The 16,792-nt window shown below is 34.8% G+C and overlaps 2 protein-coding genes and 1 long non-coding RNA gene across 4 annotated transcripts; all 3 read right to left on the bottom strand.

The window, feature by feature from the left end:
• Positions 1 to 19: 19 nt before the first annotated feature.
• LOC113098710 (cytokine receptor common subunit gamma-like) lies at positions 20 to 4,551 on the bottom strand. Of its 2 annotated transcripts, none has more exons than XM_026263747.1 (6): positions 4,151 to 4,551; positions 3,427 to 3,508; positions 3,171 to 3,343; positions 2,951 to 3,087; positions 1,336 to 1,504; positions 20 to 119 (listed from the first exon to the last, which is right to left on the bottom strand). In XM_026263747.1, exons 1-5 carry the CDS (start codon positions 4,221 to 4,223, stop codon positions 1,355 to 1,357), a joined length of 615 nt encoding a protein of 204 aa, XP_026119532.1. In that variant the 5' UTR covers positions 4,224 to 4,551; the 3' UTR covers positions 20 to 119; positions 1,336 to 1,354. The 2 variants fall into 2 exon arrangements, with proteins under 2 accessions (XP_026119532.1, XP_026119531.1); XM_026263746.1 differs by lacking the exon at positions 20 to 119 and adding an exon at positions 180 to 493 and having other exon boundaries at positions 4,151 to 4,550.
• Positions 4,552 to 6,169: 1,618 nt separating this feature from the next.
• On the bottom strand, positions 6,170 to 7,534 carry LOC113098716 (uncharacterized). The gene is made up of 3 exons (XR_003289181.1): positions 7,457 to 7,534; positions 6,764 to 7,345; positions 6,170 to 6,678 (listed from the first exon to the last, which is right to left on the bottom strand). It is a non-coding gene; the product is annotated as an uncharacterized LOC113098716 (long non-coding RNA).
• Positions 7,535 to 12,733: 5,199 nt separating this feature from the next.
• On the bottom strand, positions 12,734 to 16,337 carry LOC113098707 (gastrula zinc finger protein XlCGF49.1-like). Its single transcript, XM_026263740.1, has 2 exons — positions 16,229 to 16,337; positions 12,734 to 14,022 (listed from the first exon to the last, which is right to left on the bottom strand). Exons 1-2 carry the CDS (start codon positions 16,314 to 16,316, stop codon positions 13,319 to 13,321), a joined length of 792 nt encoding a protein of 263 aa, XP_026119525.1. The 5' UTR covers positions 16,317 to 16,337; the 3' UTR covers positions 12,734 to 13,318.
• Between the last annotated feature and the right edge of the window lie 455 nt (positions 16,338 to 16,792).

The following is a 16,792-nucleotide window of genomic DNA, read 5'->3' as shown; positions in this document are numbered from 1 at the left end:
AGAGAAGTTTTTTCTTGTTGTTGTTTTATTGTACCTACAGCTTGTAACCAATTACATGCCTCATGCCTCTGCAGAACTCCTTGGTGTCATCCTTCCACAGCCTCTGCTGCAGATTACTCCTGTAATCATTTAATGATAATAAAATTCACCTTTCAAGACTGAATGACACCTTAAAATAACAGTAGACTATTGATTGATTGACTGCAATACAACCTAATGAATTTAAACAAGAGTTTAATAAAGACTCAAATACAGAAATAAGTTGTGATAGGGGTTATGTAAGCTGTGTTATTACATTTCACAGATACAAATGCAAATATGGAATTTGTTTTCTCCAGTTAAACAAAAGCCTAATATGAGAAGAATTATTATTATTATTTATTTATTTTTTTTGTGCAGAAGACAGGTGTTGAAGCCACAGTAGGCACTGTTGAGCAGTCTGATGGGATTTACTGCAGCGTGCCTAAAGTGCTGTTATTCCTAAAGATGTTTTCTGAAATAAGAAAGGAAATACTTTCATGAGTGTTTGAAAATGGGACGTGATGTAAAAGTGCAAAGGTACAAATAGATGTTTGGGGTGAATCTGACATTCATTTTCTTCCAAACTATAAAGTAAAAATATTTGAAAATTAACTCAGAAAAAGTCAGGATCACTTTGAACAGTAATCAATTAAAAGAACAAGCAAACCTAAAAAGGAAAGATTTTTATGATGGTTTGAATATGAGACAATGTAAAAGTGCTTATGCACTCATGCTTGGGGTATCTGCCTTTAACTTTCTCCAATACTATACAGTAAAATGACTTGAAAATGAATACAGTAATAGTCAGGGTGACTGTGAACAGGAATCAACTGAAAGAACGAGAACACCTCTAAAGAAAATGTTTTTATGAGGGTTTGAAATGGGACATGATGCAAAAGTGATTATGCATTTAGATGCTTGGGGTGAATTTGCCTTTGATTTTCCGCGAAACAGTACAATAAAAATATTTGAATTTTATTACAGTAATAGTCAGGGTGACTGTGAACAGGAATCAGTTGAAAGAATGAGCAAACCTATAAAGAAAAAAAGTGATGAGTGTTTGAAAATGGGTAATGGTGCAAATGCTAGAAATGCACTTTGTTTTTTAGAGTGATTTTGTCATTAATTTTCTCCAAAACTATAAAGTAAAATGACTTGAAAATTTAAATGGTACTAGTCAGGGTGACTGTGAACTTGAATCAATTGGAAGAATGGACAAACGTATTAAGGAAAGCTATTTATTAACAAGTGCTTTTTATGAGAAAGTGTGAGAATGAACATGAACGTGTGTGTAATATAGACATGATAAGTTACCTGAGGTGTCGTAGGTCTTTTAAGATCCCCAGTAGACAGGCTCACTCCAGTCACTCCAAAACTTGGACTCTCCACAGGAGGACTGTATACGAGCCCTGACCTGGAACTCATAGCGTTTTTTGGAGGGAAAAGGCAAACTGAAGGAGGTCCTGGGGCCTGGAGTGGTGTTCTAGGGAAGAGAGATGTAAACTTTGCCGTTTTGAGTTTGGTTGTCAGACGACCACAGGTTGAGAATGCATTACAAGAACAATTTGCACAACATGGTCTTTGAAATTCATTAGTCTAGTCGTCAAGCACTGGGACTTTATGTTATCTCAGCTAATCACTTTAACATTTAATAAACAGCTCCAACAAGATATAACATATGGCATAGTAACAAGTTCATTTTTAAAAATGCTAATGACTATTATTATTATTTGTGGACTTTGTACTGAATGTATTATTCCACATGTAATGCAAGCCGATAGGTGGAGACTAGTGACTGTCTTTTACAATGATCACTACAGGAAAGAAACAAGTGGCATGTTCTCATGACTGAGTCATTGAATAATTCACACAATCAGTGATGGACTGGCCATCTGGAGCACTGGGATTTTCCCAGCGGGACTTTGACTAATGTGGGCTGGCCCATTGCGTAAATATATATATATATAGTCTATGGGCAGTCTATGGGACAGTCTCAATCCTCCCAGGGCTGGATTCACAAAGCATTCTTAACAAGAAATTTCTTCTTAACTGCCGTTTTCTTCTCATTTTTTAACTTTAGAAAAAAATTACCAATATTTTGTATTCCCCAAAAATTCTTCTTAAGAATACTCTTATCTTTTTTCTTAAGATTGTTCTTAAGACAAAACCTAAGAGGAATTCAAATTCTTGAAAATAATCTTTTTAAAAATCATCGTAAATAACTTCTTAAATTTAGGACAGCCCCAGACTTGTCTTAAATCCCAAACAATAATAATCATTTAATGAAAATATCTTCAATTGTGTTCTAAAGAGGAACAGAGCTTTTACGGCTTTGGAACGACATGGGTATACGTGATTAATGACAAAATTTTAATTTTGGAGAATCCCATTAATGTTAATCAAATAAGAATTTCAATTTAATAAACAATGATAATGCTCCGTCATAATGAGCTGGTGGATTTGGTGTAGTGTGTGCACTTTTTAACCCCAGTCCACCGCTGCAACCAGTCGATGTGCAAGTCTAAAACCTTGATTTAAAGACTTGCAATAGATGCTTTGATGTTGTTTGGAGATGAACAAATATGAAAAGAGCATTCAAGCATCACAACAATAATAGTTTAGTACAGATTTTTACCAAAAAGCCATTCAGTGTAACAATAATCTTTAAATAGCAAAATAATAATAATAATAATAATTTTTAAATAAAATTTTTAAATTAACTGAAGTATTATTTAATTTAAAAAACATTAAAGTAGTCACTTTAGTTGCATTCAAAATGCTTCCTGTGTATATAAAACCACTTTTGTACATTTATTTTAATGTGATTTCAGTATCAGTATGTTTCTCATATGAAATTAATACCTATACAATGTCCATGTGATGTTCTTCAAATGTGGCTAGGTTTAGTTTCATAAAGCAAATGTCCTACCTTCCACACATTGTTGTCTGTCCTGTAACGAACTTCACTCTCAAAACAGCCGTTGTTCTTTGTAAAATCCCAGTATAGCCACAGTTCAGTGTCTTTTTTCTCCACCACAGACAGGTTGATCGGAGGAGAAAGCTTCACTGATTAGCAACACAATACAGTTTTAATTCATCAACTGGTCAATTAATGTCAAGTCATAATAAATATGAATCATTTCTAATACCATATGATTTGAGATTATGCTCCTGCTCTGTCACCAAACCTCCATCGTCACTGTACAGACGTGTTTCTAATGTATTAAACCGCTGTGCTGTTTTGTAGGGGAACACACAGCCCACGTTAACACCATCAATCCTGAGATATTCTGGACAATCCAGAGTTTCTCTGTGAGTAAACCTAAGAAAGAAAACAGAAGCTGTTGTCAGTTCTGAAACTTTCATCCAAAAATGCAGGTTTTCTATTTTGTTTAACATATTTACCTGCTCCTGAAAGTGTAATTGTGCTCATGCTCAGTCCATGTGCAGTTAATATAGTCCAGATTTATGATAAGACAATTAATATCTGGGTAAAGAAGAGAAGAGAAAAACAAGATAGTTAAAACTTAAATGCACTTTAATTTATTTTTCATTATAATGAATTATGTAATATATAAATGGCACAGTACAGCTATATGCTCTGTCTGTAAGGACTGCAAAGAAATATCTACATACAGGAAATATGTACATTTCTAGTCTAAATCACAATTTTATACAGGCTTTCTGGTTAAAATTAAATAAAATATTTAGAACATTTTGATTTAGTCATTATATGGAAAAACTGAACTGAAAGTGTTGTAAGCTCAAGTTGTGTCAAACTGTCTTTGGTTGTGTGAGCACATCACGGCCACAGAGAAGCCTTTCTGGAAAATAAGCATCTGAATATTGTCTTCAGGCGAAGGGTTACTGGAAAATTACACAATTTCCTGAGGAGGATCACTTCTGCGGTTTAAATGATTGCCATCGGGAGACATATATACGTTAACATATTAGATTTTAACATCTTAAACTGTAGTAGAACCACATACTTCCATAGTTTTAAAGAGCATATTAAACCACAAGAGGAGGAAGAAATTAAAAAAAAATTCTACAAACCCAACTCCAATCAAACTAAAGAAAAAAAAAAAAAACATTACATTTCAAAATAGTGCAGTTGTAAAATACTTACTTGGCTGGGATGGTGCAGAGAAAGCAAATGAAGGAATGTTCCCAAGGAAAAGAGCAACTAAAAGCATCATCATCTTGGACAGGGTCGTGCGCTTGTTGTTTTAGATCTGTTTTGGTCTTGCCTGTTCCAACTTAAATATCTGCTGTGTGTGCTGACGTATGTCAGAAGCCACGTTCTGCTGATGTCTGTTATAAACACAACTGACTGCTAAATGTGTGTTGAAACAGAGTAGACATTAAACATTTACATGAAAACACACATATCAAAAACCTACAATAAACTATACTAATATGTTTAAGGAATTAAATTATAGCCTATATTCTGACCTTAATTAGACAATAAAGTACAAGAAGTGCAATCAACAGCAGAATAACTTATTCACATCAGAAATCACTGAAACAAAGTTTTGTCTCAAAACTAATATGCTATCATAGTTTGTGACCGTATCTTTATGCCAGTGGAGTAATTTACTACTAAAGATGAACTGATTATGAATATTATATATATATATATATATATATATATAGATCGAACAGCAACAACAAAGAAATCACTCACTGCTCTTGATTTAAAAGCTTTTGTAACTTTAATAAAGAACAATCTTTAATTTATTCAGTCAAATATGAAATTCTGTTTTACATTTGATTACTTTACTCAATTTCTGTACCTAAAAACTAATGCTAGACATCACTAAAAAAACTAAAAAGAAACTAAAAATCAAGTTTACTTCTAATAATCGTTACTCTATTGTATTTATTTTTGCTGTTGCTCATAGTTAGATAAAAAAAAATAATAATAATTATGTGCATGTACATATATACCATAATTATGGCAGGCTGATATACTTTAAAATAAACATTTATTATTTCAAAATGTGTTTCTGCATACCCCTCTAACACTGGATAGTAGCGGGAGATATGATGAGTTAATATTTAGTTTATTTCTTTTTGTGACATTTTCAATGTTTTAAGTGTTACAATATATAAGTGTTTTATATATATATAAGTTATATACACACACACACACACACACACACACAATGTATACTGTAATTTTCTATATTTCTGCATAAATATGAACCAAAACATCATCAGATAATTCTTCAGAGGCAATTTGAAATATGACCATTTTAATTGATATAAATCATACATTTTCTGTTGTGGTTTTTATCCATCAGTGAACTCTAAACTCTAGTGATTTCACAACAAACTTTAGTCTATTAGCAGAATTGACCATGTAGGGTGAAGCAATAGACCAAAATGACCGAAAGCACTTTGAATCATCTGTCAGTGTTTTAAAAAATTCAGTAAATGATGGAAATGTTTCTGTTAATGCAACTTCTGCAATAAATGCCGTTTTAAAGTCAGCATTTTTGTGTGGGAGGCTTGCCAAGATGATTTTATTTAAATATGCTGCATACTCTGCCACCAAATGTCTAAATAAGTAATAACTAATATATTAATAATAGAGCTAATGTGTTGAACTAATATATATGTGACACATACACACACACAGTGCTGATTTAAAGTTTGTTATACCTTTGCAATTTTCTACATTTCTGCATAAATATGACCCATAACATCATCAGATTATCACACGATTCCTGAAAGTAGACAAAGAAAACCCAATCAAACAAATGAGACAAAGATATTTTCTGTCATTTATTTGAGAAAAATGACCCAGTGTTAGATATTTATGTGTAACACATATTGATCATATTTATGCAGTAATATAGGAAATTGTAAAGGGTTCAAAAATGTTCATTCAGCACTGTGTGTGTGTGTGTGTATATATATATATATATAGAGAGAGAGAGAGAGAGAGAGAGAGAGAGAGAGAGAGAGAGAGACAGAGAGAGAGTGCATCAAGAGCATATCATGCTCTTAAGTAACTTTAATTGCCACATTAGCTCTATTATTAATATATTAGTTATTACTTATTTAGACATTTGGTTGCAGAGTATGCAGCAGATTTTCTGCTAAATAAAATCATCTTGGCAAGCCTCCCACATAAAAATGCTGACTTTAAAACGGCATTTATTGCAGAAGTTGCATTAACAGAAACATTTCCGTCATTTACTGAATTATTTAAAACACTGACAGATGATTCAAAGTGCTTTCTGTCAGTTTGGTCTATTGCTTCACGCTACATGGTCAATTCTGCTAATAGACTAAAGTTTGTTGTGAAATCACTAGAGTTAGAGTTTAGAGTTCACTGATGGATAAAAATCACAACAGAAAATGTACATGATTTACATCATTTACAATTGACATATATCAGCTTGCCGTATAATGATACTGATCCTTTCATTAAATGGCAGAACTATCAACAGTTGTCTGTTTCAGATACTTCTTTTACTATCAAGCACCACAGCACAATATCAGATGCATTCGAGTTTTAAATGAGAAAAGAGCACTCTAAAGGCAGTGTAGTGTTGCTGAAGGATGGTGATATATCTGAAAACTCTCCACTATCACAGCTCTCCTGCTCCCGCTCTGCAGTTTATTTCAGGCTCTTCTGCGGTGTAACTACAACAAACCACAAGAGGAAGCTCTGGATTCATGGGGTTTGTACATGTGTGTGAGAGGGAAGCGTGTGTGGATGTGTGTGTACCTGTGTCTGGTTTCTCTTTTTGTGTCAGAGTCTTTAACAGCAGAGATGTGGCAGCCAGGACTAAGCATCGATCATGAACATGAAATCAAACACATAAGACTATACAAGCTTGTTAGCTGTTACTAAAGCAGTGAGGTTTGTCTCTCTAGAAAGAAAAATAACCACAACAACAAAAACATTTTTCATAAGAAAAAGAATCTGCTCCAGTTATTGATAAAACAGAGATCTGTGATACAGTAATTATAAGAGAAAATGGCACACAGATCAGTTTGCTATCTAAGCTTTCAGTGAGTATTTCCTCAGACTCAAGTTCAACGCCAGCTCCATGGAGGACAGAGTTGGGGAAGCGGGAGATAAACATGTAGTTTGAGTTACGGGAACGCTTTCTATCTTTCAAGCTCTTTTTATAACTAAACAGCATTGTGTTCGATGAAGTCATGAATTAGATCACACTTTCCTCTTCAAATCACATTTCTCACTGACTATGAGAACATTTTGTGTGCTTTAGGAGAACAAACTTCCTGTTCTTTTGCAACATTTTATCCCATTTGACTGAAGGATGTTGATGATGAACGTTATAATCTGAAAAAGAGAGACATAGGATAGAAGTTTGTATAGTGATTACTAAAAAAGGATTTATTATTGACATAAACTGTTATTATTTTGATGGTTTACAGATGTGTTTCCATTTACCTTACGTTTGATTTTGTGCTGCTGCTGATATTTCTGTTTCAGTGAGTCCAGTTCTCTCCACAAGCTCTCGTTATCCCTTCAGGAAAGACATTGCAGAGCATTTGATATTTAAATGCTATTAGCATTGAGCTATAGTACCATTTAAAGGTTTGCTGTTAGCATGAATGGACTTTTTTAAAGAAATTATTACTTTTATTCAGCAAGGATGTATTAAAAGATTGAAAGTGACAGTAATGACACTGCATCACTTTTATTTTTCTTTCTGTTATCAACTGTGTTTCCCAATCTCTTTAATTTAAATAGATAATTCAACAGTTCATCATAATACCATATAATTGTGATGATTCAGTCAAGGATGAGAAGTGAGGATTTCCAGCGGAGCATTTTTATTTAATAGACTGAAGAATAAGGTTATATATATATATAACCATAACCAAACACAACACTGACTGGGCTATGAAACATAGATATAATAAATGTAACTGATGGTGAGGAATTCGTAAGCACACAAATAATGACTTCTCAAATGATGAACATAATCAGTTCAGAACATAATCAGAAGGTATTCACTACATTAAATGACAGTAAAAGGTAAAATGCAAGAAGTCATTGTGTGTATAATGTATATAGTGCTTGAGAATGAGGCATGGTGTAAGAGCTTGAATGGACTTTCTCCAAAACTAAACAGTAAAATACCTTGAAAGTGAATAGAGTGATAGTCAGGGGCACTGAATACATATCGATTGAGATGTGAGCTAACCTATAAAGAAACATTTTTTTTTATGAGTGTTTGAAATAATAATTGACTTAAGGACATATCTAGTGCTGAAGAGCGACTGTAAATTGACTGTAAATGATGATTTTGGTTTTTGATTCTGAGATATTTATCATCTATTGGCTTCTTTTAAAATACCAGTGTTATTTTTGAGTAAAAGTTATGAAGCTCTGAAGTTCTGTAAATCATTTCTAAATATAAAACACAGTTTGTTAAGGTTGTGTTTTTCCCCACAGCAATCCTCTGAAAGTGCAGCAGTGTTTAAAATGCTTCTCTGAAAGCAGACTCAGTCTTACCTCTGTTTGTGTGAGAGACTCATCTTTCCTCTCTTCTCTGACATACTGCAGATGAACAGCTCAACACTGAGATCTTTGTGTCTCTGAAGACGATCAGATGCTCATCATGACCTGGACATGACAATCAGATCAAGATCATGAGAGTTCAGAGGAACAAATGATGAAGAATATAACTAGTGCTGAATCTCTGAGTTATCAAGCAATCAATATACAAATAAATTATGCTACAAATATACTGCCATTAATAATCTCTTCAGATCACTCACAACACACTTCTTTATTTACAGCAACATTACATAAGAAGTTTAAATGAAACGGGACAAATTTAATCTTGACAAACTATGTATCATTATAAAGATCTAAGCCTCAAGCATCGACGACAGATCGCTGTTTTTCAATGGAAAGCTTATAAAGACTGTATTTGCTACATTTGTGTAAGGAGTACACATACAAACATGAACATTAGAAACGCTGTACATACCAGATCCGTCGTAATAACGAGTCATAAACACATCCACAGCTGTAAATCCCGGTTTAGTTAGGAAGGTAAGGGTCCACTGAACGACATCTCATGAAGCACGTGTAGTCCAACGAAGCAATAACGTTGTAATATGGATCATGATTCCTTTGTTTACGTTTCAGTTCTTCAGCGACAGAATTGTTTGCATCCGTTATGCAATAACTCACGATCGGAGACTGTGTCTTGGTAGTAAAAACACGGCATGGTTTTGCAGCGTACAGTCTCACTAACAGAATGAGGCGATCCACCGGAAAAAAGAATGAATGAAAAATATGCGGAAGATAGTTATTTGAATTTGGCGCTCACTCCTGGGAGCTGGTGACGCGCTCTGACGCACCTGTCAGCTGATGGAGGCGGAACTTACAGCGATCGCATTTCCTTTGTTTCTTTTAATTTTTCAACAATTCAACAGTTTTTATATATGTGAGAGTGTGCTTTATGTTGAATGTGTATGTATCTGCATGATAACCATCTGTTTGAGTGCAAATCAGCCCAAATCAGCTCGCTGTATAAGTGGCCATCAGCACATCAGCACTTATTTGCATCGTGATTCATTGTAAAATATGCATTTCTAGCAATCTCAGGAGGATGTTCTGTAATTGGTAAACAAAGTTAAATCTTTTTTTATTTTTCTTACCTAAATTATTCTTATTGTATTTTTCTAGTGCTCAAATAAATCACTTATATGATGTCTAAAGGGGGTCGCCGACGGGAAGAGAAGCCACGTCTTTAAAATTCGAGCACATTATTCTCTATGACTGTACACACACGTCTGTCCGCTGTGCCCAGCTACGACTCAGAACGCTGTTCAAATTTCTGCCGCGCCACAGAGCGCCATCTGCATAGTTTTATATAAAAAAAACCCATATGTTATAAACTGAAACTAAAATACAGTACATTTGTTTCATTGAAATAAAACATTACAAAGTGTTTGGTTACGTTTTCACCCAGGCTGCATAGTTGCCTAGACAACAGATACAACAAAACAATAACAGACTTAAGTTTCTGTCTAGTGTTTTATAATTGAAAAAAAAAGCCTTCAATACTATTGGGAAATATATTTTCTTATATTTGGGGGGTGGGGGGTGTAGACATAGTCTCATAAAAATATTTGCAGGAGTCTCATTTTTCATGATATTTTATTCAGATTTGAAACAGAAACTCATGAGACGTGGCTTTCAACCCATTACTTTTCTAGATTGCTCCAGGACTCATTTCATGTATTTTCATATCAAATAAAAAAATATTTAAGAGTGGTAAAAAAAATTTAAGGCACTTCAGTGTCTATAACTTTTTAATATGTTTGAGCATTATCAAATGTGGTTGATAAAAAGTAAATTCCAAAGTGTCTTCTTTCTAAAGACACCACAATTATGTTTATAACACACTGAAGTAGGAAACCATTACAATTATAAGTTAGGCAGAGCACTTTCATCTGTGAGTCCAATAATGGGGGGTGCTGGCTGACAGGTTAAATAAGTAAATGTGGTATTTAATCTGATTATTAAATACTTTTGTATTTTTACAACTTTTATTTGAGCATTACATTTGTAAAAAATTTTAATGAGTAACATGAGTAATAAGGCATCTTAAAATGAACAGTGTAATATTGTACATTAGAATACATTTACACTTGTTAAGAACTTATCTGACTATTTATTATTTATAATGTGAAAAGAAACTGATTCAGACATATTTCTCCATTAACATGTAACTTTGTCTATCTGGAAGCATTTAGAACATTAACCTAAAATAGCATGCCATATGAATTGATAAAGTACATGCACGCTCTGCCAGTGGACACTGAAGGAAACTGAAAGACTGACGGATTTACAGTTTAACCTACATTTAACTTGTACGCAGCCCAGTAACGTTACTTGCATGAACATAATTGTCTTAAGAAAAACTTGGCCATGTTTAGCATGAGAATCCATCTCTTTAACACTGTGAACAACTCTGAAAACACGAAACACCATTGTACCCCCCTTTTAAAATAGGATATCATTACATTAATTTCTTGCCGCTGAAGTGTAGGCCTACAGTTTAAACAGCGGGAGATTCTTCTTTTGATCCATAAAAAAAATTTGCTTATCATCTTGTTTCCTTCAGTCAGGCAAATCAAATCCCTCCGAAATCATATTTACACTCATAAATATATTTAAATGTCCATTCAATAAAGAGATTGATAAACGAGAGAGTCACTTAGCCAGTAAAACTAAAGTTTTTTTTTATTCTGCAATCGCACAGTTCTCTACAGAAGACAGTAAAGGAAAATTAAACCAACCCTGTAGTTTTTTAAGAGTCGAAACTAGTAGCCTACTTAATATATTTTAGTTCAATATCTGAATTTATTGAAAGGATATTTTGTCAACCTTGACTGTTTTTGCTCGATCTGGCTAAAATAGTTGCAAACAAAGATCACGGCAGGACAGTCGTGCTTCTCTCAGCAGCAGTGTTTTGCTACTGAATTTGGGTCAATAATTCAGTGTTCAATTCATAAAGACAGGCACTTGCTACATTCTTGAATTAGCCCTATGAACAAATTGTTTAAAGGCATGCTTCAATGACTCAGTAATCAATACACTTGCTGACAACTATTTGTAAGTATATACAATTGTATTATTTTATAAAAATAGCTCACAACATTATTGTTGTAAATGCATTTGTGCTATATTTTAGCTAAACTGAACTGTCTGTAAATGCATCTGAATGCAACGACAGTCCAGGCTTGTAAATTCAGAAAATTATTATCTATAGTGTCTGGTGTCCAAAAAGTTAATGTCAAACCCTGGCTACATCTAGTGAACTAACGTTGCATATAATATAACCAAAAATAAAGACTTTCTAACAAATGTGACCCTGGAGCACAAAACCATGAAGATATTTTGTAAATTTCCTAACATAATATATCAAAACGTAATTTTTGATAAGTAATATGCATCGTTAAGAATTCATTTGGAGAACTTTAAGACAATTTTCTCAGTATTTTGACTTTTTTGCACCCTCAGATTCCAGATTTTCAAATAATTGTATCTCGGCCAAATACTGTCCTCCTAACGAACCATACATCAATGGAAAGATGATTTATTCAGCTTTCAGATGATGTATGAACCTCAATTTCAACAAATTGGCAAATCAGTGGCCTACCAAACAATCATAAAAGAAAGAATTATATCTTACCGTTGTTGTCGAAAAAGTTTTGTCCCTTTGCAATAAATCTTCTATTCAAGTCCCAGCTGCCAAAGATTACATAATAGGCTAGTTTCTAGTTTATTAATGAAACTTCAATTGAAATCTCACTTGTGGTTATCTATAAATAAATGAAAACAAGGACCATATATTTGTTTTTTGTTTTTAATTGTTTGTTGGTTCCAACTTCCATATACTAATATTAGAATTCATAATAATTATGTTTGTGGGTGAAACTGACCCTAGTTTTAATACAGTTCATCAAAAGTCAGGCTATGAAACAGTAAATACTGCAACTAGCAGACAGAACATAATAAAACAAAATGATGACTTTACGAATCCACAATACAAAAATGTAATCATGTAATGTAATCAGTGAAGTTGTCAGTGCCCTCTTTTGGTGATAATAATCACCAGACGATTCCATAACCAGCCAGCTACATTAGTTCAGCTTTTTACAGTTTATCTGCTGGATGTTGTGAACCCCCCCCCCCCAAATCCAATTAATATGGCTTTTAATTGTAACCAAAATTACAGAATTCAAATCAGCAGACAACAAAACAAGTAAAAATGGAAACAAACCATACAGATTTGTATGGACTTATAAGAAAACCAAATTATCTCCCGACAATAAAACTGAAGAAACGGCCAACAGCAAAGTTACAGCAACATACTTTACATCTGTATTTTCTAACTACACTTTAAGTTGAAGAAGAAAAACAAGTTAAAAATAATGCATTCTGAACAACAGTTTGGACTTAAAAATCTTCTTTCATAAAAGCTTAAACTTTAAAAAAAATTATTAATAAGCATTATAAGAGAACTGAACATAAAATTCAACCTGTAATAAAGTGTAATGTTTTACAACAGTGACAGTTACAACACATCAGATCTGGTCCATCTTTGAGTTGATCTGGATCTCACAGATGAAACTGCTGATCTTGAACTTTATCTACAGTGAAAACCTTAGATGTTGTTTCCTTGTCCTGTTGCTGGTTAGGACAGATATTATTACTCAATGCATTAGAGTGCCACATTTGGCAAAGTTGAAAACTAAGATTTAAAGGTGCTGGATCTATGATCTACTTACTGTGTTTGTTTTTCATATGCAAACAAAAAGTTGATGAATGACGGAAACTCTTCCCGCATGCAGTGCAGTGATACGGTTTCTCTCCGGTGTGGATCCTCTCATGTCTTCTCAGATGTACTGACTGATTGAATCTCTTCTCACAGTATGAACACATGTAAGGTTTCTCTCCAGTGTGGATCCTCTTGTGCAGCTTCAGTTGTGCAACCGTAGTAAACGTCTTCTCACACTCAAAGCACATGTAATCTTTCACACCAGTGTGTCTCTTTTGATGAACTTTTAAATTGTTCAGTTGTGAAAAACTCTTTCCACAGAAAGAACATGAGTGTGGTTTCTCCTTTGTATGAACTTGCATGTGCTGCTTCAGGCCTGAAGCCCATGAAAATGTTTTTCCACACTGATCACATTCATACAGTTTCTCTCCAGTGTGGAGGATCATGTGTTGCTGAAGGGTTACTTTGTGTGTGAAACTCTTCCCGCACTGATCACATGTGAACGGTTTCTCTCCAGTGTGGATCTTCATGTGAACATTGAGGTTGTGTTTGTATGTCAAACTCTTTCCACACTGAGTGCAGGTGAAACCTTTCTTATTTCTTCTTTTCCGTAAATAAACTATTTTGGTCTGTGAGCAAGTTTTTTCTCTCGTTGTACCATGATGATGCTTCTGCTCGTCACTCTCCTCATTCTCCTCCATCAGGTCTGAAATAAAAGTAAAAAAAATGCAATACAGATACTTTGAGAGGCTACTAGGGCTGTGCAAAAAATCGAATGTGATTTTCATGCACATCTCATCAGTAAAGACACTCCTGTAATTAGAAGTATATCCCCAGCACGTGCGTTCAGATCAGGGTTGCCAGGTTTTCACAACAAATCCTGCCAAGTTGCTTCTCAAAACTAGTCCAAAACTAGCCCAATCGCGCTTCCAGAAGGTTCCCCGATTAAAAAATTGCTTCCCGGGGTTAAAATATACGTTTTTTTAGAAGGGTTGCTTGGTAAAATTCACATTTTAGGGGCTAAATATCACATTATTTGTATTGGGGTCGCTTTGACCCGCGGACAAGATAAACCACCACAGACTTGGCAACACCGGTTGGCATTTACTACACCGAGCCATAATTCACTGACAGTCTACACAAAATTGATGTTAAAATCGCAGGCGATACTTTGTCGATTTTGAAAACGATTTTGTGTTAGTTTTCGGTAGACTACGGCTCTGTGTAGTAACTGCCGCTCCACCTGAACCAGTGTTGCCAAGTCATATGTGGCTGTCTTGTACGTGAAGCCTGTGCTCCCCCTTTGTTTCACTTTAGTTTGCTGAAAGTTAATGAGGGGGACACTCAGCTCATAAAAGAGCTGAAGACAAAAATTATGACCTCGATGAGAAATAAGCTGTCCCCATGGATGAAGACCAGGGCCAATCACAGGCAAGGCCTTCTGAGGGAGCAGCAGACCAAGCTGCAGAAGAGGATCTGTCAGTGGACCACCTGTGCCATTGGGTGTTAAGAAGCAGCTTTTTCAAAAAACAGTGCCGAGAAGATGATGCTTTGCTTCTCACTGAAAAGCAAAAAGTGGAGAGTGAGCTGGAAAGGTACCTGATGTGCTCTCATGCAGACAGTGAGTCTAACCCTCTGGACTGGTGGAGGCTACATGAACACAACTTCCCCAGATTGTCTCTGCTGGCGAAAACGTACTTGTGCATCCCAGCCACAATAGTTCAATTTCAAGTATGATTAATGATTAGAGTAAGAATAACTTGAATAGTTACTTTTTCATATTTCTGAAGGTTTTATATTTCAAACAATGTTAATGTACTGTATCAGGTTTGTTTTTTATATTAGAGATGTATCTCAGTCTACAACAGTTTTATTTATGTTTACAAAACACTGCACATATTTTAAAACACTTTATTCACCAGAAGGTGAACAGCTAGTGAACTTCCTAACACTAAAGTTGTGCTAAATTCTCAGGTTTCTCTATGTTTATATTTAACACTTTCCACTATTTTATTACACTTTATTAAGCATTTCTTACATTCTCTTTCATTTTGCACCTTAAATGTTACTTTAGACTTATGTTTACATTTTTATTATTCGATTTTTCCATGGTTGTTGACATTTCTGTTTTAATAACTGAGGGCATTGTGATCAGAGGAAGGTTAAGTTTAAAATAAAATGTTTAAATTCAATATATTTTTCTCCTGGTCTTTATTTTAAATAGGTCATAAAAACATAAATAATTATCGATATCGACTGATATGAAACACTGATATGATGAAACAGTTTTCAGCCATATCGCCCAGCCCTACACTCAACTCCAGACACACGAGTGTCACGTCAGACCATTCGAATCATCAGCAAGACGACCTGCGAGGATGACAATGTCCCAGCTCATCGAGATCAAATCATCAGGGAACAGCTGCGGGAGGCTGGGGTGCTTCAAACTGAGTGTCCTGCACTTTCTCCAGCCCTGAATCCCATAGAAAACCAATGAGATCAGTGGAGTCGTGGTGTAGAGGGACGTAACCCTGCACCCCAGAACCTCAATGAGCTGAGGACAGCCCTTCAGGAAGAGTGCAATGCCATGTTTCAGCAGACAGTACGTCAACTTGTGAACAGCATGAGGCACCGTGGTCAAGCTGCAATTGATGCTCAAGGACACATGACAAGAGAAATTGACTTCTCTGTTCTTGTATTCCCTCCACTGTTGATAGCTTTAGTTTTAATTGAGGTAAAGAAATCACCATTGTATGCTTCTACTTAAATACACCATACTTTCATGATATATATTTTTGTGAGAAGTGCGTAATTTTTTCTCTCCAATCTACAGAAAGTAAACAATTGAACTGCTTTATAACCTAATGGTTCTTCAGCCTCATTGATAAAAAAGATGAAGAGTAAACACCAACCTGTTTGTTCTTCAGTGTGTTTGGTTCTGCAGGGTTCTAGATCTCTCATGTTCTCTTTGTCCTTCAATACACTCTGTCTCTTCTTCATGATGCTCTGATCCTCGTACTTGTTAGCTGGGAAAAAAAAGCAATGAACCCTTTATCCATTATTATCAATCTTTACTCTCATTAATATTCAGGCAGAGGATTATAGGAAAAAAAACACATTAAAAGATACCAAATATAAACAATGTAAGAATTACAAAAGTTAAAGAATAAACATACGTTGTTTGCTTAAGTCTGTTGACAGCATTAAAATGATCTTATTGTGTCAATGAACAGATCTGAAGTCATCAGTATAATTAATGAGGTGAAAACAGGATCTATTGACACGAAACAGGCCTCGTTTACACTCCAGGTCTTGATGCCCAGCTCTGATTTGTTGCCTATATCCGATGTTTTCACACATAATCTGCTCTGTCTGAAGTGAACGCTTGGGGAACTGTTGGGGGAAAACATCAGATGTGTAACATTATATTAGATCCATTACAATACAGTAGGGCTGTGCGATTAATCGAAAATTCG

This window comes from Carassius auratus, unplaced genomic scaffold (genome assembly GCF_003368295.1).
Source record: "Carassius auratus strain Wakin unplaced genomic scaffold, ASM336829v1 scaf_tig00216618, whole genome shotgun sequence".
NCBI lineage: Eukaryota > Metazoa > Chordata > Actinopteri > Cypriniformes > Cyprinidae > Carassius > Carassius auratus.
Note: the sequence above shows the minus strand (reverse complement) of the source record. Positions and strands in the feature narration are given on the sequence as shown.